Source organism: Lepidochelys olivacea, assembly GCF_965140295.1.
Source record: "Lepidochelys olivacea isolate rLepOli2 genome assembly, chromosome: 3".
NCBI lineage: Eukaryota > Metazoa > Chordata > Testudines > Cheloniidae > Lepidochelys > Lepidochelys olivacea.
The window spans coordinates 3994225-4010818 of NC_140413.1; the positions used below are offsets into that span (position 1 = coordinate 3994225).

The window sequence follows — 16594 nt, forward strand, 5'->3', positions numbered from 1 at the left end:
CCACATCTACCACTGTGCTTGGACAGCACCCGGCACACAGGAGCCTATTCCTGATGTGAGTGGGTGGGTGGGTGGGGGGCTCTTCTGGCCTTCAGACAACCCCCAACCTCTCCACGCTCATCATCAGAAACAAGGTCCCCATAGACCAGGGCACACCAACTCAAAGCAGCACCAGATCCTGCCAGAACAACAGATACAAAACCAGCAGACACATCTCCATCGCTACAATGATCAACACCCAGCACAACACACCTTTCAAGATCCATGGGTCCTTGTGATGGGGTGTACAAACCTCATACTAGACAACAAGGGGTTAAGGGATTCTTTTGGGCTCATCCAGCCCTGCCCCGCCCCACCTGCAGCAAATGCTCCATTTGCTGGGGCAATTAAAAGGCAGGGAACGAGCTCATTTGGGGGCTGTCATAACCATACAGCTAAGGGTAGCCTAGAATTCCTCCTTACCTGTTAAGGGGTTAAGAAGCACAAATAACCTGGTTGGCACCTGACCAAAAGAACCAATGGGGAAAGAAGATACTTTCAAATCGGGGAGGGGGGAGGCTTTGGTTGTGCTCTTTGTTTGTGTGTTCTCTGGGGAAGCAGAGAAGCATCAGGTCAGAAAACTCCTTCTCCTATAAACCATCCTAAAATGAGTCTCCATATTGCAAAAAAAAGTAAGTAATAAGGCAAGGCACGTTAGATTATCTTTTGTTTTTAGCTTGTGAATTTTCCCTGTGCTATGAGGGAGGTTTCTCCCTGTTTTTTGTAATTTTAAAGTTTTGCCTAGAGGGGAATCCTCTGTGTTTTGAATCTGATTACCCTGTAAAGTTATCTTCCATCCTGATTTTACAGAGGTGCTTCTTTTACTTTTTTTCTCTATAATAAAGTTCTGTTTTTTAAGAATCTGGTTTACCTATTTGGTTGGTATATTACTCTCAAGACTACCCAGGAAAGGGGGTGAAGGAGCTTGGGGGGATATTTTCAGGAAGAGGAACTCCAAAAGAAATCTGACGAGGTTCAACAAGGACAAGTGCAGAGTCCTGCACTTAGGACAGAAGAATCCCATGCACCGCTGCAGACTAGAGACCGAATGGCTCGGCAGCAGTTCTGCAGAAAAGGACCTAGGGGTGACAGTGGACGAGAAGCTGGATATGAGTCAGCAGTGTGCCCTCGTTGCCAAGAAGGCCAATGGCATTTTGGGATGTATATGTAGGGGCATTGCCAGCAGATCGAGGGACATGATTGTTCCCCTTTATTCGACATTGGTGAGGCCTCATCTGGAGTACTGTGTCCAGTTTTGCGCCCCACACTATAAGAAGGATGTTGAAAAATTGGAAAGCGTCCAGTTGAGGGCAACAAAAATGATTAGGGGACTGGAACACATGACTTATGAGGAGAGGCTGAGCAAACTGGGATTATTTAGTCTGCAGAAGAGAAGAATGAGGGGGGATTTGATAGCTGCTTTCAACTACCTGAAAGGGAGTTCCAAAGAGGATGGATCTAGACTGTTCTCAGTGGTGGCAGATGACAGAACAAGGAGTAATGGTCTCAAGTTGCAGTGGGGAGGGAACCCTGACAGGGGCAGAGCTGGAGGTGAGGAGATCTGCAGCCCGCAGCCCCAGCAGAGCAGAGGGAAACCCAAGACTCTGACACAGATGCCCAAAGGGGCCCTTCCTGAGGGAAGGGGAGACCCACCCCGGAGACAACCAGAGAGGGAAGTATCCTCTGGACCTTGGACTTTGTTACCCCCTCTTGTGGTTTGGGCTTCCACACCAGGCGAAGGCCTTGGACTAAGCTGACCCCAAGTGGGATGGACGAGAGGAGGAGGCCCAGGGAGGACAGCCTTGGTTGCCAGACTACGGGTAGCCCAAAGGGCCCTGGGTTGGATCCCGGTGCGGTGGGAGGGCCCAGGCTCCCCTCCCCACAATCCCCTTGGCAGTCGGGAGTTGCAGCCGTGACCACTAGGCCATGCTCCCTAAGTGGGAACCGTTACAGTCCAACATGTGCGGTACCTCATCCACTGCACTAAATGCCCCAACAACTATGTGGGTGAAACCAGACAAATCGCTAGGCTCTCGAATAAACTCACCCAGAAAAATGATAAAAGACAAGACCACCTTATCACCTGGGGGTGAACACGTTTCACAAAGTGCCCATCCTATACCCAGCCTCTCAGTCCTCGTCCTCAAAGGAAACCTGCACAATGCCTTCAAAAGACAAACCTGGGAGCTCAAATCTGTAACTCTGCTAGACACCAAAAATCCCGGACTAAGGACGTGTGCGCTGCAATCTTAAATCGACCTAGGCTAGGTCAACTTACAGCCACTGCAGTCATTGCTGAGGTGGCTGATGTCCACACTGCCCTCCTTTTGTCGGTGGCGCGTGTCCTCATCAGAAACACGACAGAAGAGGGGCAGTGTGGGGGGCTGACAGCCAGGGCTCTCAACTCCATGCAGCTCCTCGCCAGGAGCCCAGCTGTCCCCTGGGACTCCATGCCTCCCGGCTCCCAGCCAGGAGTGGCGGGGAAGCCATCCAGAGCTTCTCGCTTTTGGTGGGGAGATCCGCACCAGGAGTCCAGTCGGCTGCCATATGCCTGGCGTCCCGGAGTCCAGCTGGCAGCCCAAGTCAGGAGCCTTGGTGGCAGCCCGGTTAGAGTGGAGATCCAGAAGCAGCCCAGCTCGGGTTCTGGGAGCTGGATTTCTTGTCAATTTCATGGCTCCAGCCAAGCCCTGAAATTGAGAAGAATGACAGGGGACCACTGATGTAAGGATCACAGTGTCTCCACAAACTACTGCATCACCCTGACTATGGCAACGTAAGCTCTATGCCCCCGGTGGAGGTGGAGTTGTTAGGTCAGTGTAATAGGAAGCAAGGCTGTAGTGTAGACCAAGCCTAGGTAGAGATTCTGGTTTTATGACTTGTTACAACAATCCTACTAACCTTCCCTTGTGCCATGACTGCACAAGTGTTAATTGCCCACTTCATTTGGTTTCTTGCAACGTGCGTTAACTCCTTATGCTTAACAGTCCGTCCCACCTTGTACTTAACTGTGACACTCAGGTTACTTTCCCCAGACCTGAGGAAGAGCTCTGTGCGGCTCGACAGCATGTCCCTTCCACCAGCAGAAGTTGGTCCAATATAAGATATCACCTCACGCATCTTGTCTCGCTCACATCCTGGGAGCCACACAGCGGTAACGCCGCCAAGAACCACCGCCCAGCTCAGCCCAAGTCTGCTCAGGCTTCTGAGAACTTCCAGTTCAGGCCGGGTCTGTTCGGAGACTGAACCCGGGCATTTGCATGGTCGCTTGCACTCTCAGACCCATCCTTAGCCACCCCACTGTTCTCCACTGTGTCATACATGGGGCACAAGGGCCCGCACCCACGTTCCTGGCTGCAAGGGCTGGGGCTCTTGGCTTTCCCTCAGTACCTGCATCCGCAGGACAGGGAGACTATTGGAACAAGTCCCCAGATGTGTTGCACGTATGCGGGCTCTCCGGAATGTCCCAGCGACACCAAGGATGAGACTGAGAACAACCTGCCCCAGTATCTAAAAACCTCTCCAGAAACCCAGACCCATTAAAGGAAGAGACCCTGCTGGTCCCCAGGTCAGGGCTGGCCCCTACAATGTGTCCTCAGGCTAGATTTGAAAGTGTTAAATAATGGGACTGCCACCACACCTATAGTAGAGAGACTGCTGGACCGCCTGACAGACATCACAGCGAAGGGATGCTCCCAGATGTGGCAGGGTGAGATCCCAGCTCATGGATAGAACTCGGGACAAACTGACTACTGTCACTAGTGTCTGCCCCTGATTTGCTGGGTGACCGGAGGCATGGCACATTGTCTCTGTGACTCAGTTTCCCCATGCGTAAAACAGACACTGTGATCTGTACAGAGAGTACAGATCTGCCTGGCAAGGAGTTTGTGAGGACAAATGAATGCTTGGGAGCGTGCAGAGATCCCTGGATGGAAGAATATTCACTCTATACTTGCCTTTTGCTTATTTTATCCCTTTATGCCTAAACAATTCCCTCTGTCCTGGCTCCTTTGTGGAGGATTCTACAGATTTGTGACTTTTTATCCCTTACTTGAACTAAAGTCAAGCAGCAATTCAGCGCAATCCTCCTGCTCAAATGCACATTGAAACCTGCCACCTGCTGGCCTGACTTCTGACTTAACTTCTTTCTTGCAGTCATAGAATCCTACAGCTGAAGGAGCACACAACCACACAAAGCTCTGCTGCACACCCACGGGCAGCATTGCTGGGGAGATGGGAGTGGGCAAATGCCAGCTGCCAGCAAGAGAAGCTAAACAAAACAACCCACACCTGCGACACTCAGCTGGCTGTAACAATGAGAGAGAAGTAATAATAATGACTGGCATTTGCATAGCACTTTTCGTGCTGAACCTAAAGCAAAATTACAACCGGCTGTGAGCTGCGTTCAGGGATCACCGCTTCGCCACCACTGAAATGCAGCCACTTCTGGAGCAGAACCGGGTAGCCTGCAAACGGCTCACAGCAATGGTACGCACATCGTTCGGGACAGAATGTGGTGGGTACTGAAACTACAAAGGGCATGAATGGAATTATTTCGAGACGCTGTGAATAGCACAGGCCTGGTCCCAGGAAAGTGCCCTGGGATCTCTAATGGCCACGGGTGGCGGGATCTTGACGGCTCGTTGTTAGTAGTCTTGCAACAAAGTCTAGGAGCCTGAGCAATGGATCAGAGCCCCGTTGCGCAAGGTGTGGTGCAAAGTTACAGCAACAAAAATGGTCCCTGCCCCAAAGAGCGTACAGTGAAAGTCTGAGACTGACAACAGGCGGATACAATCAGATGGGAGGAGCATAAGGAAAACATGGGACGATTGTGTTCACCGCTCGTCGAAGGCGGTAGCTCCAGTGAGAACAGCGCCCCCTAGCGCCGCCCTGAGGCATTGGCTCAGTACCAACTCAGAGAGAAGAGTGCCTCTTGCTGAATTTTCAGCGCTGGTGTTTTCCATCTGAGTGTTTCCTACCAGTTATCATTTCTCTAGCATTGTAAGTGTTTTACACAACAGGACAACAGGCCAGGTCCCCACCCCACGGGGCCTGCAGTTTGAAAGACAGATACATTGCAAGGCTGCAAGCAGTTTACTGAGTTTTTGAGGAATTAGCCAAGGCAGCAAGAAAGTGACGCATTCCTGGTTATTGTCTCCATCAATAAATTTGACAACAGTGGCACAAACTTCTTAACAGCACAGAGGGATACAGAGTCACAGCAACGTAGGGCTGGAAGGGACCTCAAGAAGTCATCGAGTTTAGCCCCCTGCGCGGAGGCAGGACCAAGTAAACCTGGACCATCCCTGACAGTTGTTTGTCCAGCCTGTTCTCAAAAACCTCCCATGACGGGAATTCCACAACCTCCCTTGGAAGCCTGTTCCAGTTTAACTCCCCTCAGAGCTAGAGAGTTTTTCCTAATATCTAACCTAAATCTCTCTTGCTGAAGACTAAGCCCATTACTTCTTCTCCTACCTTCCGTGGGCATGGAGAACAACTGATCACAAACCTCTTTAGAGCAGCCCTGAACAGATTTGAAGACTTATCAGGTCACCCCTCAGTTTACCACGCCCAGTTTTCTTTAACCTTTCCTCACAGGTCTGGTTTTCTAAATCTTTGATCAGTTTTTGTTGATCTCTCTTCAATTTGTCCATATCTTTACTCAAGTGTGGTGCCCAGAATTGGACACAAGACTCCAGCTGAGAGAAGAGCAGGACAATTACCTCCCATGTCTTAAATACGACACTCCTATCAATAGATCCAGAAGGATATTAGCCTTTTTCAAACTGCACCACGTTGTTGGCTCATATTCAATTTGTGATCCACTATCTCACCCGGATCCTTTTCAGCAGTACAACTGTTATTCCCCATTTTGTAGTTGTGCATTTGATGTTTCCTTCCTAAGTGAAGTACTTTGAAATTGTTTTTAATCAATTTCATCTTGTTGGTTTCAGTCCCGTTCTCCTGGAGGGTAACTCAGGAGGGGAAGGTGGAGGAATGCAAGAGCCCAGACAGCCAGTACATATTTTCAAGGAAAGTATGATTTAGTTGGGGTTGGTCCTGCTTTGAGCAGGGGGTTGGACTAGATGACCTCCTGAGGTCTCTTCCAAGCCTAATCTATGATTCTATGAAGCTGTAAAGGAAGGGAATTACCCAGAGACTTGGAGCAACGAAGGCAGGAAGCTAGAACTGGTCAAAAATTGGGTCCCCTTCCAGCCATGGAAAATTTTGTTTTTTTGACAAAAATTCAAATACTGAAAAATATCAGGCAAAACCCGCAATATTTCTACTTGGAAATGCTGTGGTGCCTCATGGGAGTTGTAATTCAGATTCCTCACACTCCCATTCTCCCTTAGAGGCAGGGCTCTCTGGTCGGACTACATCTCCCATGAGGTACCATGGTCTTGTCTCAGAGTGGGGAGAGGTGGTGCATCATGGGAGTTCCTGGCTCCTGGGGCCAGCCACCCCATGAGAGGGATGTGGAGGAAGAATTGTCCACTGAAAAGCAGCTTGGAGGAGCATAAAAATTAGAGATGGGAGAGACCTTTTGGGCGTTGATCGATTCTGAGTGAAATTCACCCCTCTGCTGCGTGCCTAGACATCCCTAGACGGGGGATCATTTAGCATCTGGAGCCAGGATGAATGCACACTCATAAGAGGAGTGGCCCAATGGGTAGGGCGGGGGATCTGATTCTAATCCCCTCTGACCCACTTTATGCCCCTTGGCAAGTCACTTCCCCTCTCAGTGCCTGTTTCCCCTCCTGTCCTGTGGCTGTCTTGTCTATTTAAACTGGAAAAGCTCTCTGGGGCAGGGACTGTCTCTCACTCGGTGTCTGTACAGCGCCTAGCACAACGAGGTACTGAGCACAGCTGTGGCCGCTAGGTGCTGGGGTGATACAAATAGGGATATCCCTCCGGGTTTCTAGGTTTGAGGGTCTATTGATGTGGTATTCCTGAGCTCTCCAGCAGCGAGAAATGCTCCCTTTCCCCACCCTGGCTGAGGACTCATTTAAAGCGGCCAGGGAACAGCTGAGGAGGGGGAAGCAGGGAGGCACCGGTGAGACAGTCCGAGCCACAGCTAGCTCCTAACGCCCCTGATAGGACAGCCTGTGTGGGTGCCTGCATCACTCAGGCGGAGGAGAGGCGTCTGGGGGAGAGAAGGTGCTAAAAATAGACCTGTCTTAGGGAGAAGCAAAGCAGCAGCAGGCCAGTCTGAGAGGCAGCCGAGAGAGAGAGGCTCTCTCAAGTTTCCTCTTAGTGATGGAGAAATGAAAGGCCAGGAATAAATATGTTCGGTGAACAGCTTCTGCCTCCAGAGGAAGGCTGGGCCGGGGTCAGGGCACCAGCCAGAGACTTGGGATATCCACGTTCAATTCCCTGCCTTACCACAGACTCCCCTGGGCAAGTCACTTAGTTTTTGTGCCGTGGTTTCTCATCAGTCACATGGGGACCCTGGCAGGGGTGGTGTGAGGATTGATACATTAAAGATTGTGAGGTGCTTGGGTACCATAGTAATGGCGGCCAGATAAGCACCTTGACAGATAGATATCAATGATAAACTCTCCTCATGCACCCCCATCAGAGCCAGACGCTGAAATGAACAACCGAGGGCAAAATTCAGCCCTGACGTGCTGGTGTATCGATTTGGGCCATGCTTGTGTCTCATAACAGAAGAACAAGGGGACATCTGCTGAAATACCAGGGTGGCAAATTCAAAGCTGGTGGGAGAAAATATTTTTTTCACACAATGCACAATTAGCCGGTGGAACTCATTGCCACTAGACAACACAGAGGCCAACAGCTAAGCAGGACTCAATAAAAGATGGATAACGAGCATGTCCAGTGATATTCTAGGAAATACTGAAACATAATCAAGAGTTAGGAAGGGCCATAAACCTTCCTGTTTAGGGAATAAACTGACCTCTAACCAAGACCCCCCCCCACCCCGACAGGTTCTTTCATAACTTCTGACTGTGGGATTCTTTTTTATTCCTCTGAGACATCTGGCGCTGGCCACTGTCAGAGACAGGACATGGAGCTAGATGGACCCTGGGTCTGACCCAGTCTGGTACTTCCTTGTTCCTATGCTGTGTTCCAGACCATGCCAATAAAGCTATTGACACTGAATAACACCCTTCTCTCTCATCCTGAAAAGCCCATCCAGAATGGGCTAATGCAGCCATCTCTGGGGTAGGACCCAGCACCGGTCACAGCACATTAATAGGTGAGGAATGAAGAATGACCCTGCAGTTGAAATGACAATGGGAGGGGGACATAATAAAATTGCTAGAGAGGTCCTACTAGGTCTGTTCCTTTCCTTCCCGAGCTGCTTTGATGCTCACATTAGTCCTGCCGGGGAGTGGGAATGGGGGGGAAGGGCTATTCAGCACCTACTGCAAACAGCAATAACTAAATATTGGTCCCCTCCGAGCCGATGAATGGGGAGACGCCACGAAAGCCATCGCTGCTCCACAGAGACGGGGTTACGCTCGACCTGGGAAATGCAGATTTCAGCCGCCAGAGGCTCTCTCCATATTTCTCAGCAGCCTTGAACTGCTGTGCCCCAGTGCTCCCCCAGAACAGAGTCAACAAAGACCACCTGCCTCACGCTGGGAGGCCTGGACCATGCTGTGGTCGGGGGTTCTGCCTGATCCGCAGAGTGAACCCCTTGAATTGCCTTGGGGGGTCAGGCTGCCTGGTCATTTCTCAATAGCCCCATTGACATGCATGGAGCCAAAGGCACAAGATTCCTAGATCCCAAGGCCAGACAGGACCCTTGTGATCACCTAGTCTGACCTCCAGGATAACACCGGCCACAGACCTTCCCCCAAATAATTCCTAGAGCATCTCTTCTAGGAAAACCATCCAATCTTGATTGAAACATTGGCCAGCAATGGAGAATCCACCACGAGCCTTGGGAACTTGTTCCGACGGTTAATTACCCTCCCGGTCACAAATGGATGGCTTATTTTAGCCTGACGTTGTCTAGCTTCAACTTCCAGCCAGGTTCCTGGCTTGATGGCTTGCCTGTCTGAACCAGCTGTGACGTTATTGACATAATCTGGGACCGTATAGATCAGCCTAGCCCATTAAGGACCATCAGCGACACAACTGACCCACTGAGAGAAGGCAGACACGCCAGGGGACTCAGCCAGGTGTGCAGGGACCTGCCTAGGGACCAAACTCTGAGGTGTTTCCAGGCCATGTGAGGGGCAGCTTGTCCCTGGGACACAGAAAGAGACGCCACATGGCAAGAGACTATAAAAAGCTACTGCAGCTCCTCCATCTGGTCTTCAATCCTGCTTCCGACCTCTGGAGGGACTTGGCTACCCTGAAGCTTTGAACCAAGGACTGAATGACCCCTCCCAGCTGGGGATGTTCTCCAGAGACTTGATCTGAACCTGCAGCTTATTCCATCCCTGCTACAGGCCTGAACCAAGCACTCTGCCATTGCTGTGTGTCATTGATTCCATTCAACCAACTCTAGCTCTCATCTCTATCTTTTCCTTTTATGAATAAACCTTTAGATTTTAGATTCTAAAGGATTGTCAACAGCGTGATTTGTGGGTAAGATCTGATTTGTTTATTGACCTGGGTCTGGGGCTTGGTCCTTTGGGATCGAGAGAACCTTTTCTCTTTTACTGGGATATTGCTTTTCATAACCATCTGTCCCCATAACGAGTGGCACTGGTGGGGATACTGGGAAACTGGAGTATCTAAGGGAATTGCTTGTGTGACTTGTGGCTAGCCAGTGGGGTGAGACAAAAGTCTGCTCTGTTTGGCTGGTTTGGTTTGCCTTAGAGGTGGAAAAACCCCAGCCTTGGGCTGTAACTGCCCTGCTTAAAGCAATTTGTCCTGAATTGGCACTCTCAGATGGGTCCCACCAGAACCAGCCTCGTTACACCAGCCTGACAGCGTAGGGAGATATAAATGCCAGTAGACCAGTAGGTGGGGAGGGTAGGAGAGAGTCACCCAAGGGAAGGGGAAGCTGATCTTGGTTAGCGTCTCTGGAATAAAAATAAGCGACCACCGGGGGGGCTCTATGGGATGGAAAAGGGAGGGCTCTCTGCATTGCAGGAGCCAATGCACGTGCCTTTATCATCAACGCCTGAAGCAGAAGAAAGCCACTCGTAGAGTGCGAGGTACCAGCCGATTGCAGCTGCCCAGAAGTGCTGTGTCGCTGGGTGACTTCAATGCAGTCTGCATTTCCCAGCGGCCAGCACCGGCTACTTCAGAGGAAGGCACAATGCCTGCTGGCTGTGCTCAGTCCTCCTCTTATGGCACCTAGATCAGCTAGAAATCGATGAGCCTGCTACAGCCTGGGCTAATGGAGAGGTGTCTTTTAGCTTATGCAGTGGAGGTTCATGTGTTAAACCTCAGAGGTCCCAGGTTCAATCCCACCGGCCACCGACAGGGGTCAGTCAGTGTTACAAGTGGCAGCTCATCTGGGAGATCAGCCGGGAAGTCTCTGAAGCTCGGGACGCGCTTCCTCAGCTGGGGGACGTATGTAAGCCATGCCTGCTCGGTGTGGCGCTGTCCTCCTCTACTGGTGCCTATACCAATGTTTGTTTCCTCTTTTTCTGCTCCGCGCTCTTTCCCTGGAGGGCGGCGGGCGGGGGGGAGAAGCATGTCAACAAATGAAAAATTTCAATTAAAACCTAATTGAAAATTTTCACCTGATTGAAAAATGGAAAGATGCCGAAAACTGTGAACAAAAGAGCACGCTTTCTTTTTAACTTTTCTGGGGGGGCGGGAAATACGAGACCTGGTAGAAAGTTGTCCGTCTAACCTTGTCTTTGATGGAAAATTGGGTTGTGAACCAAATGAAAGTTTCTGTGGAAAGTGTCCACTTTCCTCTGCAATTTCCAAGGTTTCATTATGAAAGAGAATTTTTTTTCTTTCAGTTTTTCAACAAAAAAATCAAAATTATCTCTGGAAAAATGCCCACCGGCTTGGATGTTTTTTGACCAGCACTACCCACCAGCCTGCTGTCGCATAATCACGTTGCCCTCTACTGACTCAAGGGGTCACAAGACTCAGGATTAGCACAATTGGCAGAGATGAGTGCAAGGGACAGAGGCTTTGGCCAAGATTGTCCAAGCTGGGTATGTAAAGAAATGAACTTTCAGAGGCACTGAGGTTCCACAATCACCAGACAGCTGCCGGTGCTCACTCAGCCTCTCAGAAAACCAGCCCACTTATTTAGGTTAAAAACCTTGGCTTTGTCTTCTTGAGGCCAAGGGTCCCAAGATCAGTCCCCAGGGCTGCCTCTGTGCAAAATATGAGCCATTTTGGCCACGTGTGTGACGATGGGTTTGATCTAATAGGAGTACTTCTGTGTTCCTGAAGATTACTAAGGACTGCTGACACCTACCGTAGGTGTCCGGACACCACTGTGATGAACAAATCCCTAGCTAGGGCGGAAGACAGATTAGTCAGATGGAGCGCTCCATGGGTCCAAAGGTCATTTCTGAAGCAGCTTGGTGTGAAGAACAGCAATAACTTTGGTCCCTGTTCCGTGCAGCAGTAATTCAGGAAGGAAATTCCATTTGTGGCGTTTCTGGTGACATCTACTGGAGGATTGGGACTCCCGCAATCTGGGGGCGCTGTATTCCTCTGCACAAGGGGTACAAGGGGGACCTGGTGGCCTGTGTAGTTACTTTGTGTTGATCTATCTAGGCACTTGTACAGCCTCCATCCCCTTAGCCTGTGAGAGTGCATGCCAAGCGGGCCGTGCATAAGGTGTCCCATGGCGACGTCCCAGGGGACCCTTCTTAATATGAGGTGGTGGTCTGGCCATTAGAGCTTGTAAAGAGCTTTGAGCCCTTCGCTGGAGAGACGAGCAAAGGGGCTGCTGTTCTCACCACTCAGGGGGATTCACTCCTGGGGATTCACAATGGAGCTAAGCACCAAATGGAAGTTATTGCATCCGTGTAGTGCGCTGGCAGGGGTCTGTGCAGCGTTGCCAGCCTTGCGATTTTATTGCAAGTCTCGCGATCCCTGGCGTTTTTCTTAAAGCCCCAGGCTCCTGGAGGCCCCCGATGAAGCGAGAATCTCAGCGTTCAGTTAAAAAAAAGAGGTGACGTTTCAAAACGTGACCTGTCCGTGACCTAGAGGCTCAGAAGGCAAAGCGGAAGAACTCCCCTATTGATTATTTTTAAAAATGGCATGAACTAAACCAGGCTCAGGGGGCCTGACTCATGATTCAGTCCTGTCCGGATCTGGTCACCCCTGGCTCTGGCAGTCACTGATACTCCCAGGCTACGTCTACACTACGAGCGCGGGGGGGATTCCCCTACCCGTGTGCACAGGCTGGCATGCCCTCTCACTGAGCGAGTGCCAATGTGAATAGGGGTGTAGCCATGGCAGCGGCAGTGGCATGGCTTAGCCGTGTCGATCACGTACCCACCGGTGTCGGGCGGGTTTGTGCTCAGCATGGCTAAGCCGTGGCTCCGCGGCCAATCGCCGGGCGACCGCAGCTATGCTGCCTTTACACTCACCTAGCTCCACGACAGCGACTGCGAGTATGTGCGTGCGAGCGGGGGAATCGCACCCCTCGCGTGGAGTGTAGACGCAGCCCAAGAGCACCGCACGGAGACGTTCAGTCACGAGGATTTTGCATTCTTTGGCCAGGCGGAAGGAGGAGCCCTGCTACACGCTGGTGACCCCTGTTATGTTCGCACCAGCGCCTGGCCCCCAATAAACAATGGGCCTCTGACTGCTGACAACACTGCATGCCAAAATCACACCCAGTCCTGCACGGAAACCTCTGGGGTCCTGGCACTTCACAGCCAGGTCTGAATGGAAGTACAACCACAAAGCTCGCTCCTCGATACCCGGCTGGAGCTCCTGTCTATCGGCACGCAGCTGAGTGAGTGACACCAGAGAGACTGCACTGCTGGGATGAATCCAGCAGACACAGAGACTCCCTAGAAGAGGAGGATAGTCGGCAGAGCTGGGAGTAAGGGATTGAGCAGGATAGGATGAGCAGGGGGACTGCAGGTCAGAATCAAGGGCCATTGGCAGAGCCATGGAGGGCAGGCCTGGGATAGCAGGGGGCTGTGGATCAGGATTCAGGGGTACAGGCAGAGCTGGGGGGCTGCGCCCAGGGCTGGGATAATGGGGGCATGTGGGTCGAGACTGAGGGGCAGTGGCAGAGCTGGGGAGGGTGAGCTTTCAGGAGCCGCCCAAGGAAAGCGCCGAACCCTGACCACCTCCTGCACCCCACCCCCCTGACCCAGCCTAGAGCCCGCACTGCCTCCCGCACCCAAACCCACTCCCAGAGCCCGACCCCTCACCTCCTCCCACACCCAAACTCCCCCCCCCAGAGCCTGCACCCCTCTCATCTTCCCACACCCAAACTCCCTCCCAGAGCCCGAGCCCCCTCCCACACCCAAACTCCCTCCTCCAGAGCCTGCACCCCTCACCCCCTCCTGCACCCAAACTCCCTCCCAGAGCCCAACCCCCCACACCCAAACTCCCTCCCAGAGCTCGACCCCCTCCCACACCCAAACTCCCTCCCTCACGCACCCCAACCCCCTGCCCCAGCCTGGTGAAAGTGAGTGAGGGGGGGGAGAGCAAGCAACGGGGGCGGGGGGTGGAGTGAACAGAGTGCGGGGCCTCAGAGAAGGGGCGGGACAGGGCTGTGGCCGCAGGGAAGGGGCAGGGCAGTAAGCTGGGCAAGGGTCTTTGGGTTTGCGCGATTAGCCAGTTGGCACCCTACCGGGCGGGCACGTGGAAGCCCTGGCCGTGCTGGAAAAGCGCGCCCAGAAGCGCAGCCGGCAGCTCGCTGGGCACCAGCCAGTGCAGGTACGGCACCGCCCAAACGGCAGGCAGACCGCGTCCGTGCGAGCGCGGCTTGTGCGTGAGTGGGGGCCCCACTGACTGTTCTGCCCTGGGGCCTGGAACTGCTGTCAGCGGGCCTGGTTAAACGACATGGTGCTGAAAACGCCGGTGCCCCGTCTACACTATAGCTGCACAGCTCGAACTGCACTGGGACAGAAAACCCCAGGATTCCCGACCCCCAGTCCTGTAATCTAGCCACCACACCGCCGCTGTGCAGAAGGCAGCACTCGATATTTCTTTGCGCTGTTCCCTGCTGGAGTTACAACGGAGCGGAGTAGTGCTCCTCGCTTACACCGTTATCCATCGTTACAGTTAGAATCCCCTTCCCCTTGCCTCCACAAGGCTGCCGGCTACTACGTGAGCCGTCCTCTGGGCCCAGAGCGGGGTGCCAGTCCAGTGCTGCTGGTAATATGCTCCCCTAGACGAATTCAGTGCTCCCCATGAAGGGTTTTGTGCATCTCCTTCCGGAGGATAGAATTCCTAGCAGGCGAAAGAGCGACTATGAATGAGGCCAGGAGAAAGCACTGTTGTGGGAATAAAAGCAGCAGCCCTGGATAAAGTCAGATTCCTGGCAGGATCGAGGATCCACAACACATTCAGCCAATTTCATAACCCTGAGCCATTCACTTTTGTGTGGGGTGGGGAGGGGCTGTGCCGTGATGGTTTAAAACCTTAAGACTCCATGAAGCGACTGGGTCAAATCCTGGCCGATCTGACTCAGCGCTGGCCCTTTCCAAAGTCCGGCACCTTCCACCCATTTCCACGCGGTTTGCTGCCTTTTTGTCATCCCGGTTCCACGGCCTATTTTGCCAGAACAGGAGTTTGTCCTGGGTTTCTCTGGCAAACCTGCTCTCTGTGCGGTGGCTGCTCTCCTACCCCAAAGGGGGTTACGCTTCAGCGGCTGGGTGCCCCACGGTGGGTACGATGCCGAGGGGTCCCTGGGGTTGGAAGGTGCTATCGAAACCCCTCACACCGTTAATCGGTGCACAATCCCCTTCGAGAAACTAGTGAGAGACTCGGGGTTACAGACTGGAAAGCGACCTGATGTGACAATAAGGACAGAAGTCAAGCGAGGCACAGTCGTGGGTCAGGATCCAACACTTTGCCCGTCTTTGGCATTGTGTTAGCCCCTCCAGGGCAAGGGAGCTGCTGTGGCCTGAGCATTAGATCTGACCCCTGCCCTAGGAAGATGTCAGTGGTCCATAGGGCCATACCAGCAGGTTCCAAACTTTACTGGCTCGCGCGCCCCCTTTGCTGTGGCGTGAATGGAGGGCACATGGAGCTCACATGCCAGGCCCCCTGGGTGACTCCGCACCCTCCTCTGAGCACAGACCCCGAAGGTGGGTCTCTCCACCACCTGTCTCGGAGCTGGTGGCGGTCCCCATTTCGCAGATGGGGGACACAGAAGCTGGAAGAGCTGGGACGAGACTCGGGGGGGCCCCGCTCCCAGCTGGGGCCGCTGGCCACCGGGCCACCACGACCACGCGCCAAGCTGTGCGGGGTGATCCACAGGCAGGGCAGATGGCCCAATGCCCGGAGCCCATGGGGCAGGTGACTCTGGCTCTCCCTGTGGAAATACCCTGGGGCTGTTGGACGGGGGGGGGGCACGAGAAGGCAGCCAAAGGGAGCTGAATCTGCAGCGTCCTCATGGGGGGGACGGACACTAGCCCCGGCCACAGAGCCCAGCTCAGCCCCGGGCCACACGGGACCCCGAGCCCAGCGGCCCCAGCCTCTCCCCTGCCCCCAGCAGCCCCCAGCCCCGCGGAGAACTTTTCCTCCCCAGCGGCTCCCTACCTCTGAACGCCGCCTTGGCGAGCCGGTCCCCCTTGCCCCGCAGCTCGGTCACCGCCTTGAGGCGCACGAGCAGCGCCATGGTGCGCCCTGGGCGAGCCCCCGCGCCGCCGGAGCGCAGCCTGCACGCCCGCCTCTCCTCCCCGGGCCGGCGCCGAGGAGCGCGGCGGGGCCGCTGGGAGCAGCCGGTCAATTATTCAGGAGCTGCCCGCGCCGCGCTCCGTGGCCGGCCGTGCGCTCCTCTCCTGCGCCCCATCGCTCCAGCCGGCCCCCAGCGGGCGGGCGCCGCGCCGCCTTCCACGCCCTGCCAGGCAGCCGCTCCACTGCTTAGCTGCGGCAGGGAGGGGCGCCTTTCCCGGACTCCTGGGTCCCTGGCCTTGGGCCAGCGGGGTCCCATTCCCTGCGTGACCTGCAGGAGCCAGGCTAGGGGTTTGCACCCGCCCCCGAAAAATAGCTTTGAAGTTGCACCTCTCAGGCCTGCTGGGCAATTCCCCACCCACAGGAGGGGGCTCCTGGCACTGCCCTGCCTCAGGGGGCGGGGGAGGATAAACGCCTGAGAGCCTGGGACGTGCTTCGAGATCTCCCGGTGAAAAGTTCTCTGCGAGAGCCAGGTCTTGGCATTACCCATGTCACAGAAGCTAGGGAAGGGAAGGCTGGGTGGCTCCCTGCCTGCACTGTCCGGTGTTGTGTGTTTAAAAGGGGAAGATGCTATTTCAGTGGGAAGTCAGCACATACAGCTTTGCACGTTCATCTCTCTCTGCTTTCCAGTGCCCAGACATGACGGGACCCACAACATCCCAGGGACAGGACAAGGAATCTTCATTCCTTGACAGAGGGGGAAACCGAGGCACGGAACTGTTAACTGACTTTCCCAAAGATACACAGGGAATCAATATCCAAGCTAGGAGTAGTCTCCATTTCC

General features: G+C 53.7%; 1 protein-coding gene across 1 annotated transcript in view; it reads right to left on the reverse strand.

Moving 5' to 3' along the window:
- OTOF (otoferlin) overlaps nucleotides 1-16033 on the reverse strand; it is a 204454-nt gene extending 188421 nt beyond the window's left edge. The window contains exon 1 of the mRNA XM_084622582.1: nucleotides 15676-16033. Within this exon, the coding sequence (XP_084478708.1) occupies nucleotides 15676-15754 (79 nt within the window). The 5' untranslated portion in view covers nucleotides 15755-16033. The remainder of the gene's footprint in view (nucleotides 1-15675) is intronic.
- Between the last annotated feature and the right edge of the window lie 561 nt (nucleotides 16034-16594).